The 12,875-nt window shown below is 37.3% G+C and overlaps 1 protein-coding gene across 5 annotated transcripts in view; it reads right to left on the bottom strand.

Moving 5' to 3' along the window:
* Positions 1 to 2,661: 2,661 nt before the first annotated feature.
* The window catches only part of LOC139419156 (glutamate receptor 2-like), a 66,384-nt gene continuing 56,170 nt past the window's right edge, over positions 2,662 to 12,875 (bottom strand). For 3 of the 5 annotated variants that reach the window (XM_071169136.1, XM_071169132.1, XM_071169133.1), the window contains one exon: positions 2,662 to 6,136. In XM_071169136.1, coding sequence (XP_071025237.1) covers positions 5,966 to 6,136 — 171 coding nt within the window. In that variant the 3' untranslated portion in view covers positions 2,662 to 5,965. The remainder of the gene's footprint in view (positions 6,137 to 12,875) is intronic. The other 2 variants (XM_071169134.1, XM_071169135.1) reach the window with 1 other exon arrangement.

Here is a 12,875-nt window from a genome sequence, read left to right as displayed (position 1 = left end):
TGAACTCTATTGAGGAAGAGACTGGCCTTTAACTAGTAGAATTCACTGAACTCTAGTGAGGAAGAGACTGGACTTTAACTAGTAGAATTCACTGAACTCTAGTGAGGAAGAGACTGGACTTTATCTAGTAGAATTCACTGAACTCTATTGAGGAAGAGACTGGTCCTTATATAGTAGAATTCACTGAATAGTGAGGAAGAGACTGGTCTTTATCTAGTAGAATTCACTTCCTCTATTGAGGAAGAGACTGGTCTTTATCTAGTAGAATTCACTGAACTCTATTGAGGAAGAGACTGGTCTTTATCTAGTAGAATTCACTGAACTCTATTGAGGAAGAGACTGGTCTTTATCTAGTAGAATTCACTGAACTCTATTGAGGAAGAGACTGTTCTTTATTTAATAGAATTCACTGAACTCTATTGAGGAAGAGACTGGTCTTTATCTAGTAGAATTCACTGAATATTGAGGAAGAGACTGGTCTTTATCTAGTAGAATTCACTGAACTCTATTGAGGAAGAGACTGGTCTTCATCTAGTAGAATTCACTGAACTCTATTGAGGAAGAGACTGGTCTTTATCTAGTAGAATTCACTGAACTCTATTGAGGAAGAGACTGTTCTTTATTTAATATAATTCACTTCCTCAGTTGAGGAAGAGACTGTTCTTTATTTAATATAATTCACTTCCTCAGTTGAGGAAGAGACTGGTCTTTATTTAATAGAATTCACTTCCTCAGTTGAGGAAGAGACTGGTCTTTATCTAGTAGAATTCACTGAACTCTATTGAGGAAGAGACTGGTCTTTATTTAATAGAATTCACTTCCTCAGTTGAGGAAGAGACTGGTCTTTATTTAATAGAATTCACTTCCTCAGTTGAGGAAGAGACTGGTCTTTATCTAGTAGAATTCACTGAACTCTATTGAGGAAGAGACTGGTCTTTATTTAATAGAATTCACTTCCTCAGTTGAGGAAGAGACTGGTCTTTATCTAGTAGAATTCACTGAACTCTATTGAGGAAGAGACTGGCCTTTAACTAGTAGAATTCACTGAACTCTAGTGAGGAAGAGACTGGACTTTATCTAGTAGAATTCACTGAACTCTATTGAGGAAGAGACTGGTCCTTATATAGTAGAATTCACTGAATATTGAGGAAGAGACTGGTCTTTATCTAGTAGAATTCACTTCCTCTATTGAGGAAGAGACTGGTCTTTATCTAGTAGAATTCACTGAATATTGAGGAAGAGACTGGTCTTTATCTAGTAGAATTCACTTCCTCTATTGAGGAAGAGACTGGTCTTTATCTAGTAGAATTCACTGAACTCTATTGAGGAAGAGACTGGTCTTTATCTAGTAGAATTCACTGAACTCTATTGAGGAAGAGACTGTTCTTTATTTAATAGAATTCACTTCCTCAATTGAGGAAGAGACTGGTCTTTATCTAGTAGAATTCACTGAACTCTATTGAGGAAGAGACTGGTCTTTATCTAGTAGAATTCACTGAACTCTATTGAGGAAGAGACTGGTCTTTATCTAGTAGAATTCACTGAACTCTATTGAGGAAGAGACTGTTCTTTATTTAATAGAATTCACTTCCTCAATTGAGGAAGAGACTGGTCTTTATCTAGTAGAATTCACTGAACTCTATTGAGGAAGAGACTGGTCTTTATCTAGTAGAATTCACTGAACTCTATTGAGGAAGAGACTGGTCTTTATCTAGTAGAATTCACTGAACTCTATTGAGGAAGAGACTGGTCTTTATCTAGTAGAATTCACTGAACTCTATTGAGGAAGAGACTGGTCTTTATTTAATAGAATTCACTTCCTCAGTTGAGGAAGAGACTGGTCTTTATTTAATAGAATTCACTTCCTCAGTTGAGGAAGAGACTGGTCTTTATCTAGTAGAATTCACTGAACTCTATTGAGGAAGAGACTGGTCTTTATTTAATAGAATTCACTTCCTCAGTTGAGGAAGAGACTGGTCTTTATCTAGTAGAATTCACTGAACTCTATTGAGGAAGAGACTGGCCTTTAACTAGTAGAATTCACTGAACTCTAGTGAGGAAGAGACTGGACTTTATCTAGTAGAATTCACTGAACTCTATTGAGGAAGAGACTGGTCCTTATATAGTAGAATTCACTGAATATTGAGGAAGAGACTGGTCTTTATCTAGTAGAATTCACTTCCTCTATTGAGGAAGAGACTGGTCTTTATCTAGTAGAATTCACTGAATATTGAGGAAGAGACTGGTCTTTATCTAGTAGAATTCACTTCCTCTATTGAGGAAGAGACTGGTCTTTATCTAGTAGAATTCACTGAACTCTATTGAGGAAGAGACTGGTCTTTATCTAGTAGAATTCACTGAACTCTATTGAGGAAGAGACTGTTCTTTATTTAATAGAATTCACTTCCTCAATTGAGGAAGAGACTGGTCTTTATCTAGTAGAATTCACTGAACTCTATTGAGGAAGAGACTGGTCTTTATCTAGTAGAATTCACTGAACTCTATTGAGGAAGAGACTGGTCTTTATCTAGTAGAATTCACTGAACTCTATTGAGGAAGAGACTGTTCTTTATTTAATAGAATTCACTTCCTCAATTGAGGAAGAGACTGGTCTTTATCTAGTAGAATTCACTGAACTCTATTGAGGAAGAGACTGGTCTTTATCTAGTAGAATTCACTGAACTCTATTGAGGAAGAGACTGGTCTTTATCTAGTAGAATTCACTGAACTCTATTGAGGAAGAGACTGGTCTTTATCTAGTAGAATTCACTGAACTCTATTGAGGAAGAGACTGGTCTTTATCTAGTAGAATTCACTGAATATTGAGGAAGAGACTAGCCTTTTCATAATCAGTTGATGATCAGATCCGAGGACTGACTATCAACCAACACAATTGCTGATTAGATGAAGCCTTCTCAGTGTGGATGAGGGTAGGATGTTGATGTGCTGCTTACTGAATATATTTATACTAAACACTACATTCTAAATAGTATGTAGTATGATTAGTACACAGTATGTAGTTTTACAAAGTAGTAGGGAAAGACAGATTTCAGACACGGCCCACACTTCTCTTCTGTCTGGCAGCAGTGTGTAGAGTGTCCAGCAGGTGACAGAGAAGAGCACGTGATGTCACCAGGCCAGACAGAGAAGAGAGGGACTTCATGTCCCCAGGGAGAGTTCTGTACAGGTTAGATGACGTTAGTATGTAGTAGAGTAGAACACATGTAAAACCTTGCACTATTGTGTTGGTTTTAATAGAGATAGAGTTATAGAAAACAGCCGAATTGATCTAGTGTAGTGTATATCTATGTCTGTGTAGAGGTTGCTTGTGCTGAGTCCTCTGTGTGCAACAAGAACCATATCCTCAATCTAACCCTACACACACACACACACACACACACACACACACACACACACACACACACACACACACACACACACACACACACACACACACACACACACACACAAAACCTCTCTCTGTCTCTCCTCTCTCTCCTGTCTCTCTCCTCTCTCTCTGTCTCTCCTGTCTCTCTCTGTCTCTCTCCACTTAGTGATTTATATACATTAAATCCAGTGCATTGAAGCGCTAGTAGCATCACCAGTGCTAACACAGCTTGGTAGATAATATAAAAGTGATCAGTATCAATATAATAAATCAATGTGTAATATTGACCTATACATCATGTTAATAGGGAAGTGGCCCCCTGTGAGGCTGACTGAGTGACCGGAGTCTTCAGTGGCAATAACAACTGGGTCAGAACAGAAATGTGGTGCAGAGATAAGCATGCATGTCCCATCATCATCATTACCATCATCATCACCATCATGCATGTCCCATCATCATTATCATTACCATCATCATCACCATCATGCATGTCCCTACTAGTCCTGCTTGTAGAGCACAGTAAACACATCATCATCATCATCATCATCATCATCATCATTACCATCATCGTGATCACCACCATCATTACCATCACCATCATTACCATTATCATCATCATCATCATTACCATTATCAGCATCATTACCATTATCATCACCATCATCATTATCATCACCATCATCACCATCATTACCATTACCATTATCACCATCACCATCATCATTACCATCATCATCATCTTCATCAGAGTTCAGTAGTAAAGTAATCAGGAATTTAGAGGGAGTCACTGTGCATTAGCTGGTTATTAGTTCAACTCCCTCTTTTGGCTGAACCAGCTTATTGGTTCTCGTCCTTTTGGCTGGACCTTGTTATCGGTTCAAGTCCTTTTGGCTGGACCTTGTTATCGGTTCAAGTCCTTTTGGCTGGACCTTGTTATCGGTTCAAGTCCTTTTGGCTGAACCCGCTTATTGGTTCTCGTCCTTTTGGCTAAACCCGCTTATTGGTTCTCGTCCTTTTGGCTGAACCAGCTTATTGGTTCAAGTCCTTTTGGCTGAACCCGCTTATTGGTTCTCGTCCTTTTGGCTGAACCAGCTTATTGGTTCAAGTCCTTTTGGCTGAACCAGCTTATTGGTTCAAGTCCTTTTGGCTGAACCAGCTTATTGGTTCAAGTCCTTTTGGCTGAACCAGCTTATTGGTTCAAGTCCTTTTGGCTGAACCAGCTTATTGGTTCAAGTTCCTCTTGTGGCTGAACCAGCTTATTGGTTCAAATCCTTTTGGCTGAACCAGCTTATTAGTTCAAGTCCCCTTTTGGCTGAACCAGCTTATTGGTTCAAGTCCCTCTTTTGGCTGAACCAGGTTATTGGTTCAAGTCCCCCTTTTGGCTGAACATGTTATTGGTTCAAGTCCCTCTTTTGGCTGAACCAGCTTATTGGTTCAAGTCCCTCTTTTGGCTGAACCAGCTTATTGGTTCAAGTCCCTCTTTTGGCACTCTCCTGTACTTGGCATTGGTACTCTATTATGGCACTGTCTTTTGTCCATATAAAGACCAAAGTCTGTTGTTCATGGGCCATATACAGTATGTCTGTTGTTCATGGGCCATATACAGTATGTCTGTTGTTCATGGGCCATATACAGTATGTCTGTTGTTCATGGGCCATATACAGTATGTCTGTTGTTCATGGGCCATATACAGTATGTCTGTTGTTCATGGGCCATATACAGTATGTCTGTTGTTCATGGGCCATATATGTCTATTTTTAGTTTCTGGCCTCAGTGCCATCTGTTGTTTTAGGCTCAAACTAGGTTTTTAGTGAAAACAGGGGTTAGGGTTCAGAGGTCAAACTAGGTCTTAAGTGAAAACAGGGGTCAGGGTTCAGACGTCAAACTAGGTCTCAAGTGAAAACAAGGGTTAGGGTTCAGAGGTCAAACTAGGTCTCTAGTGAAAACAGGGGTTAGGGTTCAGAGGTCAAACTAGGGCTCTAGTGAAAACAGGGGTTAGGGTTCAGAGGTCAAACTAGGTCTCTAGTGAAAACAGGGGTTAGGGTTCAGAGGTCAAACTAGGTCTCTAGTGAAAACAGGGGTTAGGGTTCAGAGCAAGCATTATTATCATCATTATTATAGTTATTATTCATATAATTAATATAACATTATTGTTATTATTATTGTTATAACTAGTCCTATGTACAGAGCGGTAGTGAAGTCGGAGTATACAGGCGATCATATTGACTCACTCTACTAAATGGAAGCTTTTGAAAATACTTAAAAAATATAATTATTTCCCCTGTGAAGTTGATCAACTTGCTTTATAAAATCGCGTCTGATGCAGCTGAAGTCTTGTGTGCTTGAATCAGAGCTGGTCACTATGGAAATGGATAGGTGTGCCGTGGTTGGTTGTTTTCACTTCCCGGGAGAGTATAGAGGGGAAGAGTGATGACATCACCAGCCCAGAGCTGTCTGCCCAATCAGAGAAGAGGGCGGGAAGGAAGTCCAGTCCTCTGAAAAACGTGATGGGTTGATGTGGAGTTGGCCGGCGGCTCTCTGTGATCTGATTGGCTGTAAGGCACTGTGAGGGAGTGGTCAGGAGAGGTCAGTCATGCTGAGGCTCATGGGTAGTCCTGGTCGGAGGTAGGGGACGCGGGGAAAGTCAGGAGGGTGAGAGAAGTCAGGGGTCAGAACACGCCCGTTCTCTCCAGAGGACCCCGTGATGGACAGCCTGGCCTTACTCCGCATGGCATCTGTAAATGTCATCTACACACACACACACGCACACGCACACACACACAAAATAAAAAATGAAATGGTCAGGGTCAGCTCCACTTGCTGTAGAAATATAAATGTATAGATATGTAAAATGTAGAAATGCAGTATGTAGAAATGCAGTATGTTGAAATCTAGAAATGCAGTATGTAGTAAATGTAGTATGTAGTAAATGCAGTATGTAGTAAATGCAGTATGTAATAAATGTAGTATGTAGTAAATGTAGTATGTAGTAAATGCAGTATGTAGTAAATGCAGTATGTAGTAAATGCAGTATGTAGTAAATGCAGTATGTAATAAATGTAGTATGTAGTAAATGTAGTCAATGTAGTATGTAGTAAATGTAGAAATGCAGTATGTTGAAATCTAGAAATGCAGTATGTAGTAAATGTAGTATGTAGTAAATGTAGTATGTAGTAAATGCAGTATGTAGTAAATGTAGTATGTAGTAAATGTAGTATGTAGTAAATGCAGTATGTAGTAAATGCAGTATGTAGTAAATGCAGTATGTAATAAATGTAGTATGTAGCAGTGCAGTATGTAGTACATGCAGTATGTAATAAATGTAGTATGTAGTAAATGTAGTATGTAGTAAATGTAGTATGTAGTCAATGTAGTAAATGTAGTATGTAGTAAATGTAGTATGTAGTAAATGCAGTATGTAGTAAATGCAGTATGTAGTAAATGTAGTATGTAGTCAATGTAGTATGTAGTAAATGCAGTATGTTGAAATCTAGAAATGCAGTATGTAGTAAATGCAGTATGTTGAAATCTAGAACTGCAGTATGTAGTAAATGTAGTATGTAGTAAATGCAGTATGTAGTAAATGTAGTATGTAGTAAATGCAGTATGTAGTAAATGTAGTATGTAGTATGTAGTAAATGCAGTATGTTGAAATCTAGAAATGCAGTATGTAGTAAATGTAGTATGTAGTAAATGCAGTATGTAGTAAATGTAGTATGTAGTAAATGCAGTATGTAGTAAATGTAGTATGTAGTATGTAGTAAATGCAGTATGTTGAAATCTAGAAATGCAGTATGTAGTAAATGTAGTATGTGGTAATTGCAGTATGTAGTCAATGTAGTAAATGTAGTATGTAGTCAATGTAGTAAATGCAGTATGTAGTAAATTTAGTAAATGCAGTAAATGTAGTATGTAGTAAATGTAGTCTTTAGTCAATGTAGTAAATGCAGTAAATGTAGTATGTAGTCAATGTAATAAATGTAGTATATAGTACATGCAGTATGTAGTAAATGTAGTATGTAGTAAATGTAGTATGTAGTCAATGTAGTATGTAGTAAATGCAGTATGTTGAAATCTAGAAATGCAGTATGTAGTAAATGCAGTATGTAGTATGTAGTAAATGTAGCATGTAGTAAATGCAGTATGTAGTAAATGCAGTATGTAGTAAATGTAGTATGTAGTCAATGTAGTATGTAGTAAATGCAGTATGTTGAAATCTAGAAATGCAGTATGTAGTAAATGCAGTATGTTGAAATCTAGAAATGCAGTATGTAGTAAATGTAGTATGTAGTATGTAGTAAATGTAGTATGTAGTAAATGCAGTATGTAGTAAATGTAGTATGTAGTATGTAGTAAATGCAGTATGTTGAAATCTAGAAATGCAGTACGTAGTAAATGTAGTATGTGGTAATTGCAGTATGTAGTCAATGTAGTAAATGTAGTATGTAGTAAATGCAGTATGTAGTAAATTTAGTAAATGCAGTAAATGTAGTATGTAGTAAATGTAGTCTTTAGTCAATGTAGTAAATGCAGTAAATGTAGTATGTAGTAAATGTAGTCTTTAGTCAATGTAGTAAATGTAGTAAATGTAGTCTTTAGTCAATGTAGTAAATGTAGTCTTTAGTCAATGTAGTCAATGTAATAAATGTAGTATATAGTAAATGCAGTATGTAGTAAATGTAGTATGTAGTAAATGCAGTATGTAGTAAATACAGTATGTAGTATGTAGTAAATGCAGTATGTAGTAAATGTAGTATGTAGTAAATGTAGTATGTAGTAAATGCAGTATGTAGTATGTAGTAAATGTAGTATGTAGTAAATGCAGTATGTAGTATGTAGTAAATGTAGTATGTAGAAATGCAGTATGTAGTAAATGCAGTATGTAGTATGTAGAAAATGTAGTATGTAGTAAAAGCAGTATGTAGTATGTAGTAAATGCAGTATGTAGTAAATGTAGTATGTAGTAAATATAGTATGTAGTAAATGCAGTATGTAGTATGTAGTAAATGTAGTATGTAGTAAATGCAGTATGTAGTAAATGCAGTATGTAGTAAATGTAGTATGTAGTCAATGTAGTATGTAGTAAATGCAGTATGTTGAAATCTAGAAATGCAGTATGTAGTAAATGCAGTATGTAGTATGTAGTAAATGCAGTATGTAGTAAATGTAGTATGTAGTAAATATAGTATGTAGTAAATGCAGTATGTAGTATGTAGTAAATGTAGTATGTAGTAAATGCAGTATGTAGTAAATGCAGTATGTAGTAAATTTAGTAAATGCAGTAAATGTAGTATGTAGTAAATGTAGTATGTAGTAAATGTAGTATGTAGTAAATGTAGTATGTAGTAAAAGTAGTATGTAGTAAATGCAGTATGTAGTATGTAGTAAATGCAGTATGTAGTAAATGTAATATGTAGTAAATGCAGTATGTAGTAAATGTAGTATGTAGTAAATATAGTATGTAGTAAATGCAGTATGTAGTATGTAGTAAATGTAGTATGTAGTAAATGCAGTATGTAGTAAATGCAGTATGTAGTAAATGTAGTATGTAGTCAATGTAGTATGTAGTAAATGCAGTATGTTGAAATCTAGAAATGCAGTATGTAGTAAATGCAGTATGTTGAAATCTAGAAATGCAGTATGTAGTAAATGTAGTATGTAGTAAATGCAGTATGTTGTAAATGTAGTATGTAGTATGTAGTAAATGCAGTATGTTGAAATCTAGAAATGCAGTATGTAGTAAATGTAGTATGTGGTAATTGCAGTATGTAGTAAATGTAGTCTTTAGTCAATGTAGTAAATGCAGTAAATGTAGTATGTAGTCAATGTAATAAATGTAGTATATAGTATTTGCAGTATGTAGTAAATGTAGTATGTAGTAAATGCAGTATGTAGTAAATGCAGTATGTAGTACATGTAGTATGTAGTAAATGTAGTATGTAGTAAATGCAGTATGTAGTATGTAGTAAATGTAGTATGTAGTAAATGCAGTATGTAGTAAATGTAGTATGTAGTAAATGTAGTATGTAGTAAATGCAGTATGTAGTATGTAGTAAATGTAGTATGTAGAAATGCAGTATGTAGTAAATGCAGTATGCAGAAATGCAGTATGTTGAAATCTAGAAATGCAGTATGTAGTAAATGTAGTATGCAGTAAATGTAGTATGTAGTCAATGTAGTAAACACAGTAAATGTAGAAAATGCAGTAAATGTAGTATGTAGAAATGTAGTATGTAGTCAATGTAGTAAATGCAGTATGTAGTCAATGTAGTAAATGCAGTATGTAGTAAATGTAGTAAATGCAGTAAATGTAGTAAATGCAGTAAATGTAGTATGTAGTCAATGTAGTAAATGCAGTATGTAGTCAATGTAGTAAATGTAGTAAATGCAGTATGTAGTCAATGTAGTAAATGCAGTAAATGTAGTATGTAGTAAATGTAGTAAATGCAGTAAATGTGTATGTAGTCAATGTAGTAAATGCAGTAATTGCAGTATGTAGTGAATGTAGTAAATGCAGTAAATGTAGTAAATGCAGTAAATGTAGTCAATGTAGTAAATGCAGTAATTGCAGTATGTAGTCAATGTAGTAAATGCAGTAATTGCAGTATGTAGTCAATGTAGTAAATGCAGTAAATGTAGTATGTAGTAAATGTAGTAAATGCAGTAAATGTGTATGTAGTCAATGTAGTAAATGCAGTTATTGCAGTATGTAGCTAATGTAGTAAATGCATTAAATGTAGTAAATGCAGTAAATGTAGTATGTAGTCAATGTAGTAAATGCAGTAATTGCAGTATGTAGTCAATGTAGTAAATGCAGTAATTGCAGTATGTAGTCAATGTAGTATGTAGTAAATGTAGTAAAAGCAGTAAATGTAGGAAATGCAGTAAATGTAGTATGTAGTCAATGTAGTAATTGCAGTATGTAGTCAATGTAATAAATGTAGTATGTAGTAAATGTAGTAAAAGCAGTAAATGTAGTAAATGCAGTAAATTCAGTATGTAGTCAATGTAGTAAATGCAGTAAATGTGTATGTAGTCAATGTAGTAAATGCAGTAAATGTGTATGTAGTCAATGTAGTAAATGCAGTAAATGTAGTAAATGTGTATGTAATAAATGTAGTATGTGGTAATTGCAGTATGTAGTCAATGTAATAAATGTAGTATGTAGTAAATGTAGTAAATGCAGTAAATGTAGTATGTAGTCAATGTAGTAAATGTATATGTAGTATCTAGTAAATATAGTAAATGTATATGTAGTATCTAGTAAATATAGTAAATGTATATGTAGTATCTAGTAAATATAGTAAATGTATATGTAGTATGGAATAAATGCAGCATTTAATAAATGTAGTAAATGCAGTAAATATATAGGTAATGTGTGTGGTGACAGTATGGTGTGTGGTGACAGTATGGTGTGTGGTGACAGTATGGGGCATATGACAGTATGGGGCATCTGACAGTATGGGGCATATGACAGTATGGTGCGTATGACAGTATGGTGTGTGGTGACAGTATGGGGCATATGACAGTATGGGGTGTGGTGACAGTATGGTGTGTGTGACAGTATGGTGTGTGGTGACAGTATGGTGTGTGGTGACAGTATGGTGTGTGGTGACAGTATGGTGTGTGTTGACAGTATGGTGTGTGGTGACAGTATGGTGTGTGTGACAGTATGGTGTGTGGTGACAGTATGGTGTGTGGTGACAGTATGGTGTGTGGTGACAGTATGGTGTGTGGTGACAGTATGGTTTGTGGTGACATTATGGTGTGTGGTGACAGTATGGTGTGTGGTGACCGTATGGTGTGTGGTGACAGTATGGTGTGTTTGACAGTATGGTGTGTGTGACAGTATGGTGTGTGGTGACAGTATGGTGTGTGGTGACAGTATGGTGTGTGGTGACAGTATGGTGTGTGTGACAGTATGGTGTGTTTGACAGTATGGTGTGTGTGACAGTATGGTGTGTGGTGACAGTATGGTGTGTGGTGACAGTATGGTGTGTGGTGACAGTATGGTGTGTGTGACAGTATGGGGTGTATGACAGTAAGTATGGTGTGTTGACAGTATGGTGCGTGGTGACAGTATGGTGTGTTTGACAGTATGGTGTGTGGTGACAGTATGGGGCATATGACAGTATGGTGTGTGTGACAGTATGGTGTGTGTGACAGTATGGTGTGTGGTGACAGTATGGTGTGTTTGACAGTATGGTGTGTGGTGACAGTATGGTGTGTTTGACAGTATGGTGTGTGGTGACAGTATGGTGTGTTTTACAGTATGGGGTGTATGACAGTAAGTATGGTGTGTTGACAGTATGGTGCGTGGTGACAGTATGGTGTGTGACAATATGGTGTGTGACAGTTTGGTGTATGAAAGTATGGTGTGTGGTGACAGTATGGTGTGTGGTGACAGTATGGTGTGTGTTGACAGTATCGGGTGTGTTGACAGTATGGTGTGTGGTGACAGTATGGTGTGTGGTGACAGTATGGTGTGTGACAGTTTGGTGTGTGACAGTATGGTGTGTGGTGGCAGTATGGTGTGTGGTGACAGTATGGTGTGTGTAACATTATGGTGTGTGAAAGTATGGAGTGTGGTGACAGTATGGTGTGTGGTGACAGTATGGTGTGTGGTGACAGTATGGTGTGTGACAGTATGGTGTGTGGTGACAGTACGGTGTGTGGTGACAGTATGGTGTGTGACAGTATGGTGTGTGGTATATAGGTAATGTGTGTGGTGACAGTATGGTGTGTGGTGACAGTATGGTGTGTGGTGACAGTATGGGGCATATGACAGTATGGGGCATCTGACAGTATGGGGCATATGACAGTATGGTGCGTATGACAGTATGGTGTGTGGTGACAGTATGGGGCATATGACAGTATGGTGTGTGGTGACAGTATGGTGTGTGGTGACAGTATGGTGTGTGGTGACAGTATGGTGTGTGGTGACAGTATGGTGTGTGTTGACAGTATGGTGTGTGGTGACAGTATGGTGTGTGTGACAGTATGGTGTGTGGTGACAGTATGGTGTGTGGTGACAGTATAGTGTGTGGTGACAGTATGGTGTGTGGTGACAGTATGGTGTGTTTGACAGTATGGTGTGTGTGACAGTATGGTGTGTGACAGTATGGTGTGTTTGACAGTATGGTGTGTGGTGACCGTATGGTGTGTGGTGACCGTATGGTGTGTTTGACAGTATGGTGTGTGGTGACAGTATGGTGTGTGGTGACCGTATGGTGTGTTTGACAGTATGGTGTGTGTGACAGTATGGTGTGTGACAGTATGGTGTGTTTGACAGTATGGTGTGTGGTGACAGTATGGTGTGGTGACAGTATGGTGTGTGGTGACAGTATGGGGCATATGACAGTATGGGGCATATGACAGTATGGTGTGTGTGACAGTATGGTGTGTGTGACAGTATGGTGTGTGGTGACAGTATGGTGTGTTTGACAGTATGGTGTGTGGTGACCGTATGGTGTGTTTGACAGTATGG

Source organism: Oncorhynchus clarkii, chromosome 10 (genome assembly GCF_045791955.1).
Source record: "Oncorhynchus clarkii lewisi isolate Uvic-CL-2024 chromosome 10, UVic_Ocla_1.0, whole genome shotgun sequence".
In the NCBI taxonomy this organism is placed as follows: domain Eukaryota; kingdom Metazoa; phylum Chordata; class Actinopteri; order Salmoniformes; family Salmonidae; genus Oncorhynchus; species Oncorhynchus clarkii.
This window is presented reverse-complemented; position numbering and strand designations above follow the sequence as displayed.